The sequence below is a fragment of the Callospermophilus lateralis genome, chromosome 4, assembly GCF_048772815.1.
Source record: "Callospermophilus lateralis isolate mCalLat2 chromosome 4, mCalLat2.hap1, whole genome shotgun sequence".
NCBI lineage: Eukaryota > Metazoa > Chordata > Mammalia > Rodentia > Sciuridae > Callospermophilus > Callospermophilus lateralis.
Window position 1 is genome coordinate 1,301,851 of NC_135308.1, and position 23,883 is coordinate 1,325,733.

General features: G+C 56.3%; 1 protein-coding gene across 1 annotated transcript in view; it reads left to right on the plus strand.

The window, feature by feature from the left end:
* Window positions 1-23,883, plus strand: part of Dlgap2 (DLG associated protein 2) — a gene marked incomplete at its 5' end in the record, with an annotated part of 498,702 nt that overhangs the window by 432,649 nt on the left and 42,170 nt on the right. The window contains 2 exons of the mRNA XM_077109210.1: window positions 5,596-5,743; window positions 19,493-19,712. Coding sequence (XP_076965325.1) covers window positions 5,596-5,743; window positions 19,493-19,712 — 368 coding nt within the window. The remainder of the gene's footprint in view (window positions 1-5,595; window positions 5,744-19,492; window positions 19,713-23,883) is intronic.

Here is a 23,883-nt window from a genome sequence, read left to right on the forward strand (position 1 = left end):
TCGCATATCCACGCGGGGCGGCTGCTGTGTGCCCTAGTGGGCGGGCTGTTCTGGGGCAGCCAGGGAAACACAGGCCATTCTCCTCCCTCGCATTCTCCTCCCTGGCTTGACGGAGCCAAGGCAACTCAAAGCCACCTCGGCTTCCAGAGATCCCGTCAGGAAGGTCCTAACAAAATATGGGCCAGAGCAGAGGACCACAAGAGACAGAGCCCAGTGGACAAAGGCCAGCAGAGCTGAGGGTGCACCCCGTGGACTCCAGGGCCTCTTGTGAACCAGCCCCGGGGCAGTAACGGTGAGGACAGCCGGGCCTCCCCACAGCACTGCTATCTGGTCAGTTGTGTCCTTCTCTGGGGTCCCTGGTGACTGCAGGGCTTCCCGGCAGCACCTTTTCCTCTGCCCCCTCCCCCATCAGGGACAGCCCCAAGGTCCCAGACATTGCCCCATGTCTCTCGGGGGCACAGTGCCCTGGTCAAGAACCACTCCCGTGGATCAGCAGAGGCTCTGACCTTGGAAATCTGGCTTCCGCTCCGCAGGAGGGAAAGGCAGCCTCCAGAGAGGAGGTTCCAGGTGCTAATCAGATGGCATTTTGATACAAACACGAGAGGTTCTACCACAAAGAGCAAACAGAAGGGGAAACTCACAAGACAGCGATGAAAGTAGAGATGTCCCTTCACCACAGACATGCAGAGGGTCAACAGGTACATCCCCAGCCACCAGGAGGTGAAGATCAGACTCAGACACTACCTGGCTTCCATCAGCAGACCTACATCAGGAATGGAGCCCAAAATGCAGACTGGACCACAGGGTGAGAGGTGAGCACCCAGTAGAGCCCACAGATCCTGCATTGAGCCTGAGGAAGGAGGTGACAGGTGATCACCTTCCAAAGCCCACAGTCCTGCACTGAGCCTGGGGATGGAGGACACAGGTGGTCACCTCCCAGAGCCCACAGTCCTGCATTGAGCCTTGGGATGGAGGACACAGGTGGTCACCTCCCAGAGCCCACAGTCCTGCATTGAGCCTGGGGATGGAGGACACAGGTGGTCACCTCCCAGAGCCCACAGTCCTGCATTCAGCCTGGGGACAGAGATGACAGGTGAACACCCAGCAGAGTCCCTGGACTTCTAAGAAAGAAAAAGTTATTTTCTTCTTGCTGATTTCACCCAGGTTTGGTCTTTTACAAAAAAAGTGAAGAGCTGGACCTTCCCAGAAAAGCAGATAGCCCATCTGTGGGCCTCGTCCTCTGGACTACCCTGCATATCCCAGGACAGAGCCCCCAGACTCCCACGTCCAGAGCCCTGGGCCTCCAAGGTCAAGCTAAGCACGATGCTGGCCACTGTTCATGGCACCCCCACTGGGACATACACACGCTGTGTCACAGGTGACACTCACCAGGCATCCACAGACCTCCTGTGGACCTATTACTGACATCCTCATTTGTAGAGGCACAGAGAAATGGGGTGGTTTGTCCAGAGTGACACCATTGTGAGCAGTTAGGTCAGAACTGGAACAGGGGCGCCAGCCTCAGACCCATGCTCTGCCACCGTCCCACCGTGTTTCCTGCTGACACCCTGCTCTCCATGCGTGGCACCAGGGACAGACCACGCCCCTCTTGAGTGTCTTTCCAATGGCATTGCCCTGCACCCACTCTCTACAGATACATGCTGCCACTGCCACTTGTCCCCAGAGGCTCACAGCTCTCAGTGCCCATCTGTCTCCTGAGAGTGGACACATCGTCCAGAACTGTCCTTGTGCTTCTGCTGTTCACGTTTGCTGACTGTTGCCTGGTCTTGCCCAGTGCCACTGTTGCTGTCCCCTCAGAAACGCCTGATGACCCCAGAGGCTCCCCTGGTTTGCACAGTGTCTTGGACAGTCTGGGGCTCTGCCCATCCCCCCCCTCCTCAGGGAATTGCTGGTACTAGGAATGCTTCCCGCTGGTCTGAAGTCCAAGTCGGCCTGGTGTGCTGCTTCGCCTGCCTCTCTGCACACCCTGTGCCTCCTGGCCCCAGCGCGATTCCAGGCTCTTGCCTTCCCATGGAGGAGCCGCCGAGAGCCAACCAGTAAGCCCTGGAGAAGCAGAGGAGGTGCCACGGAGCAGACAGGGAGCAGGAGGAGCGGGGCGGCTGAGCCGGAGACCCAGGTACTGGCTCCTCCTGGGGGTTCATCTGAAAGTCAGGAAGCGAGGTGATTCTCCGAAATCTCTCCTGGGGTCCCCGTGAGACCTCGGTGCTGAGCTTCTCCTGCAAAGTCTGCAGAGATGGTGAGCAGACCCAGCACCCAGCCGGCCGGTCACCCTCAGCACTGCTGTGCACATCCTCCTGGGACCTTCAGGACCTGGCCTCATACCACGGAGAAAGCTTGGAACCTGTGACCGTGTTCTCAGACGTGGGTGGCCTGAGCTCCCGGGCCCAGGAGCCAGGTGCAGAACCTGCTGCACAGGGCGCAGCAGAGGACGTGGGGCAGAAATTCGTTCTTTACGTGGGGGAAATGTGCACATACGTGTCAAGGCTTGTAGATTCCAATGCTGAGACCCTCACCCCAGGATGCAACCAAATACCATGACCTCAAAGAAGGGAGTCGTCATGGGAGCGGGGGTCTTCCAGGAAGGGAGGCTGCTGCTCAGAAACCCCAAGCAGGCCCACAGGGACATGGCAGGTCATCTGGAGAGGGGCCAGTGCACTGTGGGTTTCCTGAGCCTGGGGGGAGGCCTGGTGGGGAGGGGGCTGCAGGGCACTAACAGTCAGGTAGGGATTGATAGGGGATAACCTACCCTTGGCTCCTAGAGGCCAAAGGGCAGCTAGACTGGACACAGAAGCCATGTAGAAGAACCACACCCTCCCAAAGTGGGAACTTGAAGGTGGGGGGTGCTGAAAGACCCCAGCAGGACCTCTCTATGGCGGAGCAGGCACAGCACACATCTGAGGGCCCTCATGGGTCCCCTTCTCCACCTGAGGCCCTGCAGGAAGCTGGACTTTCATGTGGGCCAGGTTATAAGATGAAATGGCTCTCTGTGTTCGGGAAGAGCACACTGGTTTGGAAAACTTGCAGTCACTTTCTCCTTGGGTGGACTTGGAGGGAAGGGCAGGCGTTCTGGAGCATGGGCTGCCTGGGCTCAGGACCCAGCTCTGCGATTGCTCTGTGGGGGCGGGAGCACGGGGCGCTGCATCCGTGGCCCTGGGGTTCTGCCTCCTCACCGCGAGGGCTGTAGACCCACTTTGGTGGGTTGGTCCGAGGGTAAATGGCTCACTGCAGTATGGCAGACGTTAACCACGTGAGTCGTGTTTAACAGGAAACTGTATCAGGTCCCTACAAGGGCACCCTTTGAGGGGCACACCCAACTTTGAAACAGAAGCACTGAACATTGGAACACAGAATCACAAGATATGTGGATCCCCTGATGCCACCCACTGGCCACCAACGGGTGGTAATCAGAGCTGAGGCCACCAATTCCAGCGCCAGACACCAGTTGAAAATAGTACCCATCGGGACCAGCAGGATGTGAGTCCAGGGTTTTCTCCATCCCGCCTGCTGGAGGCGGTGGCAGGTGACACGTCCTCTGCACTGAGAACGTTGGAGTGGTGACATGGTGGCCCTAATGGGCAGGGGAGGTCAACCTGGAGAAGATAAGGAACCTGTGCCACCGGTAGAGACGAAAGCATGGGATCAGAGACCTTGAGGGAGTGCGGGGGCAGGTCTGCACGTCTGCAAAGACAGAGTGAGCAGGTCGGGAGCCTTCGTGGCTCAAGGCCACCCCTGACCCACACCACGCTGCCCTGCGGCTCTCCTGCGTCCATGCAGCCCTGCCCCACCCTCAGGCAGTCTCGTCAAGCGGTGCCTGCCGACACGTGTTCAGGGAGCGTGCAAAGAAAGCCTGGTCATGGGCAGGGCCACCGGGTCTGCCTGTCCAAGTCAGAGCCCCGGCATTCCTCTGCTCCAGGGAACCCGGATGGTCGAGGCCATCTGCTCACCTGTCCTCAGGTGGCCTGGGGGGATCCAAGGAGCTACGGTCCCCACAGTGCTGGGCCTGTGTGAGCGGGACGCCCTGAAGTCCGCACGCTGCTCCCACGCCCAGGGCCAGGCAGCTCACAGCTCGGCTCTCCCCTGCACACGCTCCGCACTCTGTTCGTGGGGGCAGGGGTAGAAGGTGGAGCATGCTATGTACATTATTTTAAAGCAAAAAATTATTTTTGTTAGGAAGAATGAATTTATATCTAGGCTTCACTTAATTCGAATTTATAGAGTTCAGTTTTTTTCTCTGATATCCTATTTTTAAAGTAAATAAGAGAGCTGGGCACAGTGGCTCATGCCTGTAATCCAGTGACTTGGGAGGGTGAGACAGGAGGGTTGCAAGTTCAAGAACAAACTCAGCAACATAGCAAGGCCCTGTCTCAAAATAAAAATCAAAAGGATGTGGTTCAGCAATAAAGCACCTGGGTTAAAATCCTCAGTACCAAAAACTAAAGAGACACAAATTACACTAAGACTTAATTGGAGGGGAAAAAAAGGACACACTTTAGCACCCATTGATGAAGTCAGAGTTACTCACCTAGAATTTATGTGCATTTTTATATACAGGCCAGGCAGTGACACTTGATATTCCATCATGATCCAAACAGGGAGGAGGATGATTAGAGATGTCTGTCCACAGTCCTCCACTGTTTTACACAACAAAATGAAGTGTATGCACTATGGAAAAGTTGTAGGTAAAACCTGAAAGGAAAGAGATCAAATTGGACAGAAATTTGAACACGGTTTGGCTTTCTATCTGCCAAAGGTCCTCAAGATCTTCCCACACTTATAACGTTTTACAAAATGTCCAGAAGGAGGACCAAAGGGTATTTATTTATTTATTTCTAGTATGGGGGATTGAACTCAGGGGCACTTAACCACTGAGTCGCATCCCCAGCCCTTTTGTGTATTTTATTTAGAGACAGGGGCTCACAGAGTTGCTTAGCACCTCACTAAGTTGCTGAAGCTGGCTTTGAACTTGCCATCCTCCTGCCTCAGCCTCCTGAGCCACTAGGATCAGAGGTGTGAGTCTCCCTGCCCAACCAGAATGTATTTATTTTTAAGGGAACTTGGAAGACAGTGGTCATTGTGGTAATACAATGGATGGATTCTTCGGTCTACTCTTTTGGCACACATGGCATGATATGCTGACCTTTTGCATAACTTGAAACTGAAGTGATAACTGAAGTTATCGTTTTTTTATTTTTTCAAGTAATGTAAAGTTGCCAAAAACCTAACGTGATTTTTATGAGGCTCTCAGCACTCTTGGCTTAAATTCAGGAGCTGAGTTTGCTGTTTTGCTATATGAATAATAAGTGCTTCATCACTTTTTTTATTTTTATGTAAAATGATCCTAATTTCACCACCTGGCCATAAAAAGTCAGGTTTCAAAGCAATTTTGTAAATAGCCTCCCCTATTACTTTTGATGAAATTCACATTTATGGATGTGAATCTCAGAATATTTGCATGCGGCAATGTTATCCATCAAAAGACAAGCATCCTGGTGGAAACATACAGAGCTCCCGGCTCCCTGCCCCCGCCTCCCTGGATCTCACTGGTCTCCTTCTCTCCTTTCCCTTTCCTTGTAGCCAGAGCTACCTGCAAGCTGCAAGCGAGGTGCCTGTCGGTCACAGCCTGGACCCCTCTGCCAACTACAACTCCCCGAAATTCCGCTCAAGGAACCAGAGCTACATGCGGGCCGTGAGCACCCTGAGCCAGGCCAGCTGCGTGAGCCAGGTGGGAACTCCGGCGTGTCCTTCTGGGTCCCTCCCTCCTGCGGGGAGGTGATGGCCAGCATCCCTGGTCAGCATCTCACGTGCAGATTGTGCAGGTGATGCCTGGCATTAGCTTTGACTGAATGAATGGACTTTAAGATTAATTTTTCTGACGTTTAGGACTCTGTCCCTTTTACATTGATTAGCTCTGAGTAAGCAATGACCAGTGGACAACCCTTGGTCTCCGGATGACTCAATGCCTAAGTCACCCTTCCCAAAAATAACAGGACCAGAGACAGACTCTGCGACAGGCTTCCTTCCAGTTGAACCTGGGAGATATAGGAAGAAGTGCCACAGGCATGAGGAATCAGCACACAGGAGAGTCCTGCCTTACCAGAGGCAAAGCACCTCCCACACCACAAAGAGATTACAACCTAAGAAGAAGAGCTGGGAACACAGTGGGGTACTCGGAGCCAACAGAGATCCCTGTCAGGCCCACACCCAGGCAGGAATCTCTCCCAGACACCTGCTCCCAGGCCAGAGACAGCCAGCTCCCAAACCAGAGACAGCCCAGCTCCCAGGGTCCATCTCTACCTAGACACCTGATCCCAGACCACAGACAGCCAGCTCCCAGGGTCCATCTCTACCTAGACACCTGATCCCAGACCACAGACAGCCAGCTCCCAGGGTCCATCTCTACCTAGACACGTGCTCCCAGACCACAGACAGCCCGGCTCCCAGGGTCCATCTCTACCTAGACACCTGCTCCCAGACCAGAGACAGCCCGGCTCCCAGGGTCCATCTCTACCTAGACACCTGCTCCCAAACCAGAGACAGCCCAGCTCCCAGGGTCCATCTCTACCTAGACACCTGCTCCCAAACCAGAGACAGCCCAGCTCCCAGGGTCCATCTCTACCTAGACACCTGCTCCCAGACCAGAGACAGTCCAGCTCCCAGGGTCCATCTCTACCTAGACACCTGATCCGAGACCACAGACAGCCAGCTCCCAGGGTCCATCTCTACCTAGACACCTGCTCCCAGACCACAGACAGCCCAGCTCCCAGGGTCCATCTCTACCTAGACACCTGCTCCCAGACCACAGACAGCCCAGCTCCCAGGGTCCATCTCTACCTAGACACCTGCTCCCAGACCAGAGACAGCCCAGCTCCCAGGGTCCATCTCTCCTAGACACCTGCTCCCAGGCCAGAGACAGCCCAGCTCCCAGGGTCCATCTCTACCTAGACACCTGCTCCCAGGCCAGAGACAGCCAGCTCCCAGGGTCCATCTCTACCTAGACACCTGCTCCCAGACCAGAGACACCCCAGCTCCCAGGGTCCATCTCTACCTAGACACCTGCTCCCAGGCCAGAGACAGCCAGCTCCCAGGGTCCACCTCTACCTAGACACCTGCTCCCAGGCCAGAGACAGCCAGCTCCCAGGGTCCATCTCTACCTAGACACCTGCTCCCAGACCACAGACAGTCCAGCTCCCAGGGTCCATCTCTACCTAGACACCTGCTCCCAGACCACAGACAGTCCAGCTCCCAGGGTCCATCTCTACCTAGACACCTGCTCCCAGACCACAGACAGTCCAGCTCCCAGGGTCCATCTCTACCTAGACACCTGCTCCCAGACCAGAGACAGCCCAGCTCCCAGGGTCCATCTCTACCTAGACACCTGCTCCCAGACCACAGACAGCCCAGCTCCCAGGGTCCATCTCTACCTAGACACCTGCTCCCAGACCACAGACAGTCCAGCTCCCAGGGTCCATCTCTACCTAGACACCTGCTCCCAAACCAGAGACAGTCCAGCTCCCAGGGTCCATCTCTACCTAGACACCTGCTCCCAGACCAGAGACAGTCCAGCTCCCAGGGTCCATCTCTACCTAGACACCTGATCCCAGACCACAGACAGCCAGCTCCCAGGGTCCATCTCTACCTAGACACCTGCTCCCAGACCACAGACAGCCCAGCTCCCAGGGTCCATCTCTACCTAGACACCTGCTCCCAGACCACAGACAGCCCAGCTCCCAGGGTCCATCTCTACCTAGACACCTGCTCCCAGACCACAGACAGTCCAGCTCCCAGGGTCCATCTCTACCTAGACACCTGCTCCCAAACCAGAGACAGTCCAGCTCCCAGGGTCCATTTCTACCTAGACACCTGCTCCCAGACCAGAGACAGTCCAGCTCCCAGGGTCCATCTCTACCTAGACACCTGATCCCAGACCACAGACAGCCAGCTCCCAGGGTCCATCTCTACCTAGACACCTGCTCCCAGACCACAGACAGCCCAGCTCCCAGGGTCCATCTCTACCTAGACACCTGCTCCCAGACCAGAGACAGCCCAGCTCCCAGGGTCCATCTCTACCTAGACACCTGCTCCCAGACCAGAGACAGCCCAGCTCCCAGGGTCCATCTCTCCTAGACACCTGCTCCCAGGCCAGAGACAGCCCAGCTCCCAGGGTCCATCTCTACCTAGACACCTGCTCCCAGGCCAGAGACAGCCAGCTCCCAGGGTCCATCTCTACCTAGACACCTGCTCCCAGGCCAGAGACAGCCCAGCTCCCAGGGTCCATCTCTACCTAGACACCTGCTCCCAGACCAGAGACACCCCAGCTCCCAGGGTCCATCTCTACCTAGACACCTGCTCCCAGGCCAGAGACAGCCAGCTCCCAGGGTCCATCTCTACCTAGACACCTGCTCCCAGGCCAGAGACAGCCAGCTCCCAGGGTCCATCTCTACCTAGACACCTGCTCCCAGACCACAGACAGTCCAGCTCCCAGGGTCCATCTCTACCTAGACACCTGCTCCCAGACCACAGACAGTCCAGCTCCCAGGGTCCATCTCTACCTAGACACCTGCTCCCAGACCAGAGACAGCCCAGCTCCCAGGGTCCATCTCTACCTAGACACCTGCTCCCAGACCACAGACAGCCCAGCTCCCAGGGTCCATCTCTACCTAGACACCTGCTCCCAGGCCAGAGACAGCCAGCTCCCAGGGTCAATCTCTACCTAGACACCTGCTCCCAGGCCAGAGACACCCCAGCTCCCAGGGTCCATCTCTACCTAGACACCTGCTCCCAGACCAGAGACAGCCAGCTCCCAGGGTCCATCTCTACCTAGACACCTGCTCCCAGACCACAGACAGCCCAGCTCCCAGGGTCCATCTCTACCTAGACACCTGCTCCCAGACCACAGACAGCCCAGCTCCCAGGGTTCATCTCTACCTAGACACCTGCTCCCAGACCAGAGACAGCCCAGCTCCCAGGGTCCATCTCTACCTAGACACCTGCTCCCAGACCAGAGACAGCCCAGCTCCCAGGGTCCATCTCTACCTAGACACCTGCTCCCAGACCACAGACAGCCAGCTCCCAGGGTCCATCTCTACCTAGACACCTGCTCCCAGACCACAGACAGCCCAGCTCCCAGGGTCCATCTCTACCTAGACACCTGCTCCCAGACCACAGACAGCCCAGCTCCCAGGGTCCATCTCTACCTAGACACCTGCTCCCAGGCCAGAGACAGTCCAGCTCCCAGGGTCCATCTCTACCTAGACACCTGCTCCCAGACCACAGACAGCCCAGCTCCCAGGGTCCATCTCTACCTAGACACCTGCTCCCAGACCACAGACAGCCCAGCTCCCAGGGTCCATCTCTACCTAGACACCTGCTCCCAGACCAGAGACAGCCCAGCTCCCAGGGTCCATCTCTACCTAGACACCTGCTCCCAGATCACAGACAGTCCAGCTCCCAGGGTCCATCTCTACCTAGACACCTGCTCCCAGACCACAGACAGTCCAGCTCCCAGGGTCCATCTCTACCTAGACACCTGCTCCCAGGCCAGAGACAGTCCAGCTCCCAGGGTCCATCTCTACATAGACACCTGCTCCCAGACCAGAGACAGCCCGGCTCCCAGGGTCCATCTCTACCTAGACACCTGCTCCCAGACCAGAGACAGTCCAGCTCCCAGGGTCCATCTCTACCTAGACACCTGCTCCCAGACCACAGACAGTCCAGCTCCCAGGGTCCATCTCTACCTAGACACCTGCTCCCAGACCACAGACAGTCCAGCTCCCAGGGTCCATCTCTACCTAGACACCTGCTCCCAGACCACAGACAGTCCAGCTCCCAGGGTCCATCTCTACCTAGACACCTGCTCCCAGACCACAGACAGTCCAGCTCCCAGGGTCCATCTCTACCTAGACACCTGCTCCCAGGCCAGAGACAGCCCAGCTCCCAGGGTCCATCTCTACCTAGACACCTGCTCCCAGACCACAGACAGCCAGCTCCCAGGGTCCATCTCTACCTAGACACCTGCTCCCAGACCACAGACAGCCAGCTCCCAGGGTCCATCTCTACCTAGACACCTGCTCCCAGACCACAGACAGCCAGCTCCCAGGGTCCATCTCTACCTAGACACCTGCTCCCAGACCACAGACAGCCCAGCTCCCAGGGTCCATCTCTACCTAGACACCTGCTCCCAGACCACAGACAGCCAGCTCCCAGGGTCCATCTCTACCTAGACACCTGCTCCCAGACCACAGACAGCCAGCTCCCAGGGTCCATCTCTACCTAGACACCTGCTCCCAGACCACAGACAGCCCAGCTCCCAGGGTCCATCTCTACCTAGACACCTGCTCCCAGACCACAGACAGCCCAGCTCCCAGGGTCCATCTCTACCTAGACACCTGCTCCCAGACCACAGACAGTCCAGCTCCCAGGGTCCATCTCTACCTAGACACCTGCTCCCAGATCACAGACAGTCCAGCTCCCAGGGTCCATCTCTACCTAGACACCTGCTCCCAGACCACAGACAGCCCAGCTCCCAGGGTCCATCTCTACCTAGACACCTGCTCCCAGACCAGAGACAGCCCAGCTCCCAGGGTCCATCTCTACCTAGACACCTGCTCCCAGATCACAGACAGTCCAGCTCCCAGGGTCCATCTCTACCTAGACACCTGCTCCCAGACCACAGACAGCCCAGCTCCCAGGGTCCATCTCTACCTAGACACCTGCTCCCAGACCACAGACAGCCAGCTCCCAGGGTCCATCTCTACCTAGACACCTGCTCCCAGACCACAGACAGCCCAGCTCCCAGGGTCCATCTCTACCTAGACACCTGCTCCCAGACCACAGACAGCCAGCTCCCAGGGTCCATCTCTACCTAGACACCTGCTCCCAGACCACAGACAGCCCAGCTCCCAGGGTCCATCTCTACCTAGACACCTGCTCCCAGACCACAGACAGCCCAGCTCCCAGGGTCCATCTTTACCTAGACACCTGCTCCCAGACCACAGACAGCCAGCTCCCAGGGTCCATCTCTACCTAGACACCTGCTCCCAGACCACAGACAGCCAGCTCCCAGGGTCCATCTCTACCTAGACACCTGCTCCCAGGCCAGAGACATTCCAGCTCCCAGGGTCCATCTCTACCTAGACACCTGCTCCCAGGCCAGAGACAGTCCAGCTCCCAGGGTCCATCTCTACATAGACACCTGCTCCCAAACCAGAGACAGCCCGGCTCCCAGGGTCCATCTCTACCTAGACACCTGCTCCCAGACCACAGACAGCCAGCTCCCAGGGTCCATCTCTACCTAGACACCTGCTCCCAGACCACAGACATCCCAGTTCCCAGGGTCCATCTCTACCTAGACACCTGCTCCCAGACCACAGACAGCCCAGCTCCCAGGGTCCATCTCTACCTAGACACCTGCTCCCAGACCACAGACAGCCCAGCTCCCAGGGTCCATCTCTACCTAGACACCTGCTCCCAGACCAGAGACAGCCCAGCTCCCAGGGTCCATCTCTACCTAGACACCTGCTCCCAGATCACAGACAGTCCAGCTCCCAGGGTCCATCTCTACCTAGACACCTGCTCCCAGACCAGAGACAGCCCAGCTCCCAGGGTCCATCTCTACCTAGACACCTGCTCCCAGACCAGAGACAGCCCAGCTCCCAGGGTCCATCTCTACCTAGACACCTGCTCCCAGATCACAGACAGCCCAGCTCCCAGGGTCCATCTCTACCTAGACACCTGCTCCCAGACCACAGACAGCCCAGCTCCCAGGGTCCATCTCTACCTAGACACCTGCTCCCAGACCAGAGACAGCCCAGCTCCCAGGGTCCATCTCTACCTAGACACCTGCTCCCAGATCACAGACAGTCCAGCTCCCAGGGTCCATCTCTACCTAGACACCTGCTCCCAGACCACAGACAGTCCAGCTCCCAGGGTCCATCTCTACCTAGACACCTGCTCCCAGACCACAGACAGTCCAGCTCCCAGGGTCCATCTCTACCTAGACACCTGCTCCCAGACCACAGACAGTCCAGCTCCCAGGGTCCATCTCTACCTAGACACCTGCTCCCAGACCACAGACAGCCCAGCTCCCAGGGTCCATCTCTACCTAGACACCTGCTCCCAGACCAGAGACAGCCCAGCTCCCAGGGTCCATCTCTACCTAGACACCTGCTCCCAGATCACAGACAGTCCAGCTCCCAGGGTCCATCTCTACCTAGACACCTGCTCCCAGACCACAGACAGTCCAGCTCCCAGGGTCCATCTCTACCTAGACACCTGCTCCCAGACCACAGACAGCCCAGCTCCCAGGGTCCATCTCTACCTAGACACCTGCTCCCAGACCACAGACAGCCCAGCTCCCAGGGTCCATCTCTACATAGACACCTGCTCCCAGAGCAGAGACAGCCCAGCTCCCAGGGTCCATCTCTACCTAGACACCTGCTCCCAGACCAGAGACAGCCCAGCTCCCAGGGTCCATCTCTACCTAGACACCTGCTCCCAGACCACAGACAGCCCAGCTCCCAGGGTCCATCTCTACCTAGACACCTGCTCCCAGACCACAGACATCCCAGCTCCCAGGGTCCATCTCTACCTAGACACCTGCTCCCAGAGCAGAGACAGCCCAGCTCCCAGGGTCTATCTCTACCTAGACACCTACTCCCAGGCCACAGACAGCCCAGCTCCCAGGGTCCATCTCTACATAGACACCTGCTCCCAGACCACAGACAGCCCAGCTCCCAGGGTCCATCTCTACCTAGACACCTGCTCCCAGACCACAGACAGCCCAGCTCCCAGGGTCCATCTCTACCTAGACACCTGCTCCCAGGCCAGAGACAGTCCAGCTCCCAGGGTCCATCTCTACCTAGACACCTGCTCCCAGACCACAGACAGCCCAGCTCCCAGGGTCCATCTCTACCTAGACACCTGCTCCCAGACCAGAGACAGCCAGCTCCCAGGGTCCATCTCTACCTAGACACCTGCTCCCAGACCACAGACAGCCCAGCTCCCAGGGTCCACTCTACCTAGACACCTGCTCCCAGAACACAGACAGCCCAGCTCCCAGGGTCCATCTCTACCTAGACACCTGCTCCCAGACCACAGACAGTCCAGCTCCCAGGGTCCATCTCTACCTAGACACCTGCTCCCAGACCACAGACAGTCCAGCTCCCAGGGTCCATCTCTATCTAGACACCTGCTCCCAGACCACAGACAGCCCAGCTCCCAGGGTCCATCTCTACCTAGACACCTGCTCCCAGACCACAGACAGTCCAGCTCCCAGGGTCCACTCTACCTAGACACCTGCTCCCAGACCACAGACAGCCCAACTCCCAGGGTCCATCTCTACCTAGACACCTGCTCCCAGACCACAGACAGCCCAGCTCCCAGGGTCCATCTCTACCTAGACACCTGCTCCCAGACCACAGACAGTCCAGCTCCCAGGGTCCATCTCTACCTAGACACCTGCTCCCAGACCACAGACAGTCCAGCTCCCAGGGTCCATCTCTACCTAGACACCTGCTCCCAGAGCAGAGACAGCCCAGCTCCCAGGGTCCATCTCTACCTAGACACCTGCTCCCAGACCACTGACAGTCCAGCTCCCAGGGTCCATCTCTACCTAGACACCTGCTCCCAGACCACAGACAGCCCAGCTCCCAGGGTCCATCTCTACCTAGACACCTGCTCCCAGACCACAGACAGTCCAGCTCCCAGGGTCCATCTCTACCTAGATAGAAGGTTCCTGAGCAGCATCCAGGCCCACTCTCAGGGTCCATCTCTACCTGGGCAGAGGGTCCCTGAGCAGCATTGAGCTTTGCTGAGAGAACCGTGATGTTTGATCAGGGTCTCAGATGTTTAAGAGAGAGGAGTTCCGGGGCTTCAACCCTGCAGTGAGCTGGCCAAACCCCAGGAAAGCCAGTGGGCACTCTTCCTTAATGCCACTTGCCCTGTGGTAAGCATCCTACCGGAATTGAATGCCTGGATATTAATTAAACGTGTGCCTTTCTAATTTTAACTTCCATTAAAACAGAGCTGGTGTTCACATGAGCTCCCCACATGATGTTTTCCTTTGCAGGAATGACAGATCCTGGGCTGGGTTGCCTCCTGCAGTGTGATTAGCAGGGCAACAGTGGCCATGTGTGATGGGTGGTGGGTGCTTTTAGGCAGTAGCCCAGCTTACAGCAAGCACTCAGTATGACGGCCTTTGCTTTTACTGCAATGCCAATAGTGAACGGTAGCAGCGGTGTGTATCTCAGGGCAGAGGGCCTCTGGGTTCTGTGCCAGGACTCTGGGCAGCTGGCCAGGGTTAAGAGAGTCTTTGACACAGACTTTTGATTCCTGCTAAGATGGTCTTTGTATTCATAATTCTTTCTCAGGAAGAGGAAAGTTGCAGTCTGGGAGCTGGGACTGTAGCTTAGTGGTTGAGCACTTGCCTCACACGTATGAGCACTGGGTTCAAGCCTCAGCACCACATAAAAATAAATAACGCAAAGGTATTGTGTCCATCTGCAACTAAAAAAAAAAAATATTTAAAAGAAAAGAAAGTTGCGCTTGGAACTTTTGTCTCCACACTCTCTTAGTGGTCTCTGGTCCATGACTTAAGGACTATTAACCTCTTTAGCTTACCTAGATGCCAGATTTTCTCTTAGAAGTAGGTAATGTTTCCATCTGTGGCAGAGAGAATTTCCTGGCTCTTTCTCCTGATGACAGGAAAGACCCATTGCTAACTGCTAACTAGGACTCTCCGACCTGGCTCTCATGGTCCCATGGGCCAGGACTCCTCAGCCAGGTCACCTGCTGCTACATGCAGCAACTCCCACACTCCTGAGCATAGGCCCCGCGCACTGTGATCCCTGTGAGCCGGGGACACTCTCTGCAGCCTAGAGGAGTCCAGGAGGTTCTGAAGCCTGCAGGGGCTGGAGTCCAGGGCGCAGGGCAGCTTCCTCTCTGCCTGAGACGAGGGTGGCCAACCAGACTGCCTGCTCTAACGCTGACGGCTTCCCTTCAGTTAGTAGCTAGTTCACCAAAACTCAGCTTGTAAATCTGTGGAGACCCAAAACGGCACACGCAGAAGGCAGAGTGGCTCTTGGCAGATGCAGCCACCCTTCCCTCCTCCCCCCGGCTTGACTTGCCTTCAGCAAACAGGTTCCAATTAAGTGCCTGTCACCAACCCCAGTAGCACCAGTAGCTCCACCCGCTCTGTTTGGAGAAAACTCAGCCCGCACTAGCCGCTCCACATCTTGTTCTTGGTGAACCCAGGATGGGACCTTCAGACCTGAGTCAGCAGCAAGCATCTACTCAGCCCTTCTCCATCCAGCAAGACGCCTCGCAGTGGGAAACGGGGAGCAGCCCCCTGGGCCCCCGCTGGGTTCAGACCCTGTCTCTCCGTGTCAAGGTGCACGACGTGACTTCAGGTTCAGCCCAAGTCGATTGCTTCTGAAGTGGTGCTGTCAGGAAGGCGGGAGGTCAGTGAGAAGGGACGGCGGACACTCCTGGGTCCGGTGACAACAGCGTTCCAGAGAGGGCGGGCCAGGGAAGCCAGGGACACTGTGTCCTCCGTGCCCACTGTTCCCCCAGCTGTGGAAGAACTAGAACCCCAACTGTGCCTCTGACAGCTGCTGGTCCCTCCACCACTCCTGCGGGTGGACTCAGTGGTCCCTGGTAGCCGCACACCTGGGAGAGTGTGTGCGGCTGTTTTGAGTGGCCAGGCAGCGTCACAGTGTCATGCCAATGAGGGACATTCAGGGGAGCCTCTGTCACGTTTTCATGGAATTCTGAATTCCCAGGCGTGGCCTGAGGTGACAATCCCCAGGTGACAAGAAAAAATGTTCTACTTTGTGAAGTCTGTATCCACAAACAACAATAATGCTTTCGTGGAAACCCCAAGAAATGGGTAGGTTTGCCCTTGTGGGGGTCATCTGGGAGGCATGAAGACCCTGCTCTCAGGAAGACTGGCTGGACAGAGCCACAGGAGAGGTGGACAAGGCCACCCAGGGGCTGACAACACCCATAGGGGACAGAGCCAGCACATTGTGCTCAGCCTATGGAATGATTCTGCCCTTCACTGGGTGGATGGTCATAGCTACCCCGTCCCACCTGCTCAAACGGCTAGTTAAAGTGACCCACTCTGAAGCTCAGTACGGTAGCATGGATCACAGAACCCACCCCTCAACTGACAAGGCAGGTGCCCTAGGTCACAGGAACCTTGAGACCCAGGTGCAGGACAGAGCAGAAGGACCACCTGTATTTGCAGAGGTGATACAAAAGACATTCTAATGGGGAGCAGGCCAAGGTGTATCAGAAAGATGGCACCCCGTGGGCTCCACCCGTGGTCCTCACCCTCGGGGCCTCCCTCCTCAGGCCGCAGGAAGCCAGGGGGCATTTCAAGATGGAGCAACACTAGGTGTGGGACACAGCACTGCCTTGCTCATAGGAGGAGAGAGAGGACAAGCCCCTGTGGCCAGAGAGACAGCTCAGGAGAGAGCCCAGCAACACTCGCAACTCCGCAGCTGCTATTCCTGAGACTCGTGCCCTTCTCAAGGGGCCCAGGTCCTCCATGGGGCAGGAAAGAGGCCCCTGGCAGGCCCCGAGGGCGGGGCGGGGAGCAGAGCTCATCTTGATGGTTGTGGGACCTGCCCAGGGACAGGAGTCTCCATCCTGCTCTGGCCCCTCCCTCCCCGCTGGCTCCCTGCTCCAGGGGACCCAGGTACAGTGCAGCCAGAAGGCGTGGTGGCAGGTGTGGGCTGAACTGCGCATCCGCAGTGGAGATGAGTGTCAGACCCTGCCAGGGCTCCAGAGTGACAGGGATGGCGAGAAGCCTTGGTCCAGACAGTTTTCAAGACGGTAGAGCATTTCTGAACACCCACCTGGGCGCCCGGCTGCCTTGGTGGCATGTCCAGGCTTGTCTGCCCTCAGCTGGCTCTCCCTCCCTGGCCATCCGGCAAACCCAGACTCACCAGCCTGCTCCAGCCTGCTCCCCAGCCCAGGCCCAAGACTGTCCTTCCTGGCCTCAGGCCCCAGCCCCGCCCTCCCAGCACCCTCCAGGAGTCCAGCTGCCTGTCAGTGAGCTCAGGGTCTGACTCCTTGGCCCTGGCACTCCTCTGTGGACACCTCGGGGACATGAACTGACGTGGTGTTTGAAGAGCTTCTTTGACTTAGTTGCCAGCACATTCCAACAGTCCCAGAAGCTGCGGTGAACAGGACACCCTCACAGCCCCCACAGCAGTGCAGCAGGAGGCCACCAAGCGAGAGGCCCATGTCCTCCTCAGCTTTATGGGTGTGTGTTGGGCAGCAGAGACAGAAGAAGGGACAGAGACAGGAGGGGGAGCAGGGGACAGAGGCAGGAGGGGAGCAGGGGACAGAGGCAGGAGGGGAGCAGGGGACAGAGACAGGAGGGGAACAGGGGACAGAGACAGGAGGGGAGCAGGGGACAGAGACAGGAGGGGGAGCAGGGGACAGAAGCAGGAGGCGTGCAGGGGACAGAGACAGGAGGAGGAGCAGGGGACAGAGGCAGGAGGGGTGCAGGGGACAGAGACAGGAGGGGGAGCAGGGGACAGAGGCAGGAGGGGGATCGGGGGACAGAAGCAGGAGGGGGAGCAGATGAACACAGACCTAGGGACAGATACAGGAGCGAGGGCAGAGGGACAGAGAAGCGAGAGGGGTAGACGGGTTTGAGGGGTGACAATGTAGGCATCAGCGACAGGACGGAAGGGAGTTGGTGGGTCAAGAAGGAGGGGAGTGAGGGGATAGGCCAGAGGCGAGTTGGGAGCGGTGGCGGGGGCAGGAGGCCGCCTGGCCCCAGTGCCACTGGACAAGCCATGAGCCCTGCAGGGTGGAGGAATCTGCTCTCAGCTCTGATGTGGGCCTGGGGGAGTTGTGAGTGCAATGACAGTCCTGGGCACGGCACGGAGACAGGGGTCCTGGGCAGCTGGAGGCCTGTGGCTGAGAGCAAGGGGCCTGAGCCTAGAAGAGCACCTGACGCCCAGTGGCACCTGCTGGGCTTCGCTGTGGCCAGCGGGACTCTGGGCCTGAGCCTCAGAGCTCTGCTCCACATGCCATGGCACAGGGCGGGCAGGAAGACGAGCAGGAGGGGTGGCCAGAGCAGCTGGCAGGTGCCCATGAGCGCTGCTCTCCCTCCCAGCTCTGACTCCGTCTTCTTGCTGTGACCCAGGGAGACTCAGCCCCATCCATCAGTGTCATTGGCAAGCACCCCCAAGTGCACACACACGTTAGTGGGTGCACAACAACGTGGGGGGGGGGAGACCCAGGGTGTATGAGTACGTGGAGGTGACAGGCCATTTATCAAAGTCACGGTCCATCCCGTGGAGAGATGCCCCTGTGAAGAGCTCACCTGTTCATGCTGATATCAGCCCCTTGCCCTAGCAGAGCACTGGCCTGAGCTCCCAGCCCCATTCCAGCTCCTCAGGCCTCCAAGTCCCCGCTCCACCTCCCCATCCCCTCAGTGCTCTGGATTTCCACCTAACTATCCAGATCCGACCCAGGGACATGGACAAGCATCCCTCAGGGTACCTCGGAAGGAGCGTGTCTTCCCCAGCTGTCTCCAAAGCACAGCCCCGGGACTGAGCGGAGGGTGAAGCCCATGAACCCCCAGACCCAGACCCCACCTTCTCGGGCCAGCACAGTGCTTCTTTGAGCACAGTGGGGAGACTTATGTTCCTAGGGTGACCCATACCTGGGACAGGGAGCATGGCTCAGGATGGAGCACTCGCCTGGCATGCTCAGGGCTCTGGGTTTGATCCTTAGCATCAGAGAGAGAGAAAGAGATCACAGTCTGCAAAATTATCGCTTATCTTTAAACCATCAGAGGAAGTCAACATGTGGCACCTCAAGCTAAGGGGGGAAGCCTGGGGGTGCGGTTGAGATGACCTGTTCCACGCAGACCCCCGGAGGATGCGTCCCGCTCACCTGCACTGGCTCACACAGTGGCGACGAGGCGGGTGGAGGGGCTGTGCCCCTGGTGACGCGTTTCCCTGACAACGAGAGCAACCTCTACCCTGAGAAAGCACTAAGGCAGCTTGTATTGGGGTGTGGTCTGGCAGCACAGCCCCGACCCAGAGCTGCCTGGGCAGAGTGGCTCGGAAGGGCGACAGGTTGTTGGAAATGAGGAGGGGTGAGCAGTTTGAATGCCAGCTTTGTGCCAGGCACCGTATGAGATTTGCAGGTGCCCTGCTCTGGGTCTTCCTGCTAATCCACAGCCCACAGCCCAGCCTGACTATGGGTCCACAGAATCTCATCATCTTCTGGAACTGGCTATGCATCTTCATGTTTTGTGAGAAATAACTCAATAAATTGTTTCCCAAGCTTAACAGATTTCCAATGCTGATTTCAAATTAGCTGTGCTGAAAATATAAGACCGTAGGTGAATGTCGTGGGATGGATTCTTGTCTTCCTGATTCTTGTGTGATGTGGTTGGGATAACCCTGCTGGATTCAGGTATCAAATGTGCTGTTGATTGTTCTAGATGAGTGAAGCAGAGATCAATGGGCAGTTCGAGTCGGTGTGTGAATCCGTCTTTAGTGAAGTTGAATCTCAGGCCATGGAGGCCCTCGACCTGCCCGGATGTTTCCGAACAAGGAGTCACAGTTACCTTCGAGCCATCCAAGCTGGTTACTCCCAGGATGACGAATGTGTCCCGGGGACAACGCCCTCCAACATGACGTCCACCGTCAGGTCAACAACAGGTAAAGAGCACCCTCCCTGACCCCCAGCAGGAAGCCCGCAGGCGTGCCCAGCCTGCCCAGGAGTGGTGCATCTGCCCACAGGCGCCCTTCACTCTTCAGGCATTTGGCACTTTTCCAAATTGCATGTGTTACAAAGTCACATTTGCAATAATAGTTTTGAAGCATTTTTTTCATGGATAGCCTTTATTTTTTTCTCAGAATGAAATCTATAAATTAGCAAGTTCTTTAAAATAAAAACTATAATTTTTGTAAAGTTTTGTACAAGGGAAAGAGGTTTAGTGCTGACATTTGGAAGGTGGTTGCATTTTAAAAATAGAAGCTAAATAGACTGCAGTGAGATTCAGCAGAAATGCAAGGCCTCGGGGCCCTGCATCGCAGTGTCCAACTCAATCTCTGCCACTCGGCAGCAGATCCATCAACATGATCCATCGCTGCAAAGCCAATCGATCGTTAATGTAAATTCCCTAATTGTCTTAGGACTCGAAGGACTCAATGTCACGATTTCCTTCAGTGCTAATGGAAAACCATCTCCACCCCTTTGAAAATTTACCACCTAAAACCAAGTATCACTGCCTGACGTTTCTCTGCACCATTATTATTCATGTCACAATGAATATGCACGGCCTGGGAGGCCATAAAACACAGCCCGCGGCGGCAGCTGCTGCTCTGCCTGAGAAGGTGCCCCCAGCGAGCTCCCCTGGGTGTTGGGGGGTTGGAACGCCACCGCCGTACCAGAGGGGTTTGAAGTACAGTTCCAAGGAGAGAGAACAGATTCTGTCACAATAAAGTGAGAAAAAATGGGAGTGGGGGAGGAAAAGGGCTGGGAAGGGTGAGTCATGGCACTCATGGCGGCCCGGCTGCGTCACTGCCAGGCGAGCGGGGACCTGGGGACAGCAGCTGCAGAAGCCCTCAGAAGCAGCTGAGCGCTAGGCCTTCCTCACCTTGGAGAGGGTTAGGGTGGAGCCTGTGGATGGACAGAACTCTGACCCTTCCCAACTCTGTCATTGAGGTGAACTGCCCAGCACCGCCGAGGCCTGGAAGTGCCGGGAACAACACTGATCTGGAGAAGATGGCTTCACTCCTGGGGGCCGTCATTGTGGAGAGAGAGCCACAAGACAGATTTCACAGAGTAACCCAGGAAAGCGCCCGACTCAGGCTAGAATTCTGATTTACATACACTCTATTTTGTCTTTACCACACACGTTACATATTCTAAAAAATCTACAAACCAAATACATTTTTAAAATCCTTCTGTCCAAATCTTGGCCTAGCTCTGAGTCAAATCCCCTCTAGACAGCGGCGGAGCGTCAGAGTCGGGGCACGGCCTGGGGCTGGACAAGCAGAGCAGAGAGCAGCCAGGCAGAATCGGGCGCCGTGGGGCAGCAGCCTCCAGCAGCCCTGCCGCTGCTCCAAGCCCTGCCTGCCTCCGGCTGTCATCTGCCTCCACAAGTACAAGTTAGACCGCGTGAGCCCGATCCGTTTAATGGGGTCACGAGAGCCCAAAGAAACAAAAAGCCCCATCTGGAAAAACAAAAGGGTAGAGAAAATTATCAAAACATTCAGGATGTGAATGCCTAAATGATTACGATAGTCGAACTTCCAATTTGATCCAGAGCTTCCTGTCAGGGGGCAAGAGGGTTTTCATTATTTTGTACTTAAATACTTCTTACTTTTGTAAGTACTCACACTAACACTGACACTTAATAGCTGTCCTTTGTTGGGGTATGTGGGTGTGTAGAAAGAGATTGTTTTGGCAAATTGATTTTCTTTTATGGTTCTAAAACCGGCTCTTGAAAGCAAATCCAAGAGGGTTATTTTCAGAAGCATCCCAAAGTGATCGGTTTTTGTTTGTTTGTTTTTTAGTTGTAGTTGGACACAATACTTTCATTTGTTTTATTTTTATGTGGTGTTGAGGATTGAACCCAGAGCCTCACACGTGCTAGGTGAGCTGAGCGCTCTACCGCTGAGCCACATCCCCAGCCCCCAAAGGGATCGTTTTGAGGAATAAGATCCATTTAGGCAAAATTCTTTATGCAGGTTGAAACATAATACTCGGCGTGATTATCGGCTTGCCCCGCCTTGTGAACAGGTGATGTGGTTCTAAGGCCCCTGTAGTACCTAGACATCAGGGTGTTCTCGCCATGGAAACACGGGGGACTGGAGGGTGAGTCGGGCATGTCCTTCCAGTGCTGCCCGACTGCTCCCGGCCTTGGAGGAGCTTGTCCCGGCCAGGGCACCCAGGCTGGTGGGGGTGCAGCGTGTGCTGGACTCCCCACCCACTGCCCCTCGTAGGAAACGCCTGCGTGTGAGCGAGTGTCCTCCGCCGGGCAGATCTGAGAGCATCTGGCCCTCATTTCACACTTGGTTTCTTTTTCATCTGCGAAATGATTTATCAGGCAGGTTTTCTGGTCTAACTTTGCATCTCACCTGATTTTCCCAGGGAAGGAATATTATTGATGCTGTGCAGGAAAATGGCCTGAAATTAGATCACAGTGACTTTTCTCTGGGCCTCAGACCATCTCGACATAAGTCACAGCTGACTCTAGACAGCGTCACGGCAGAGGGGAGCCGTGCAGAGATGGCGGGGAGCCCGTAATGACTCTGGGGTCTGTAATGGCTGTTTCCAAGGTGGGTTTTGCTAGCACAGGAGAAAGCTGCTCTATCGTTAGGGCCTTGAGATGAGCACATTTCAATACTGTGGTCTGTTTCTGTCTTTAAATTCTGCTTCTCCATTTGGAGAAGTGGCTGCATCTAGTCCTCCCCCTGGGGCCTGCTTGGTCTCACACAAGGCCTCATTTCAGAGGTGGGAGAGTCCCTCGGGAGCTGAACCCAAGCTCCTTCAGTGACCAGGCCGGCTTGGCCAGATTGCCCTGCAACTAATATGTATGTTTACCCACAAAGATAGGGGACAGTTTTTGAAACTGGGATTTGAAAAGGTAGAGAGTACAAATTAAAAACCCAGATGTGAACATCAAATGGGCTGTTCATAAAGCGTCTTGGTTACTGGAGTAAAGATGATCTAAAGTTATAACCTAGGGCCACGAGGGCAGAGAGCGACATGCGGGGTGCAGGCCTTACTTTGTCTACACAACGTACATTTGGTGTGTATGGGGTGGGTGCTCGTAAGTGAATGATGAGTCTCCGCAGACACTGGCCAAGCGTGAACATTCAGACACGGAACCACGGACACCCATTTTCTTCTTGGCAAATTAAGCTGATCCAAGTTCACTCTGGGGCTGTGGAACCAAGCCCAGTCATGGCTGCCAGTCGCCGGGTGAGGCCAGAGCCCCACGCCCAGCTGCTGTCTTTGCCATCCCACCACCAGACCTAGTGCCAAGCCATGTCTCCTGCCAGCGCCGCACCAGAAACTCATGTGTGATTCAAAGAAACTACAAGCACTGGCTCCATGTGGAGTCAGTCCAAAGTGGTCACCGGGGTGACTTTCAGCTCTTCTCAAGCCATGCATGCTTGAGGTTCCAGGAACCCCAAGGAGCTTCCAACAGAGCTTGGTCCTGAAATAAAGCAAGCTGAGATGTGTCCCCAAGACCCCGGCCTAGAGTCCTGGCTGCAGGACTGTCCATAACCAGGACTGTCACCATGAAGCGAGCCCACAGGCACAGTAGAGCCAGCGTGAGGAGCTGGAGAGGCCTGCACTGTGGGGAGAGGGCATGGCTCTGGCTTCCCCGTCCGGAGGGTGATGTTCAGCTGTCACCAGCAAGAACCGAGCCCCACCTTCGTACTGTCTCTTCACATGGTGACGGGTGGCAGCTCCCTGGGCCTCTCCAGGAGTCACTAATGCCACCAAGAGGCTGCACCCCATGGTCTCAGCACGCCCAGAGCCCCCGCTGAGTGAGGACTCCAGCCCATGCCCTTGGGGGACCAGACGCTCAGACGTAGCTACCTGCTTAGTTGTCCACGTTGACATGTGCGAGTTTCACACAGCTGGCTTTTTGATCCTGTGCATTTCATTTTCCTATTTAAAGTGCGGTTTTGAGGAGGAGAGTGCAGGCGGACTCAGAATACCCAGTGGTCTGTGGGCCAGGTCTGATCACCTGTGACTGAGATGTGCAAGATAATACATGGATTTATTTCCTTTAAGCCAACTTAACTCCAAGTCTAAGTCCCAACCCCTCCTGCCCAATGTACTAGGAAATTCAACCTCCGTCATTTG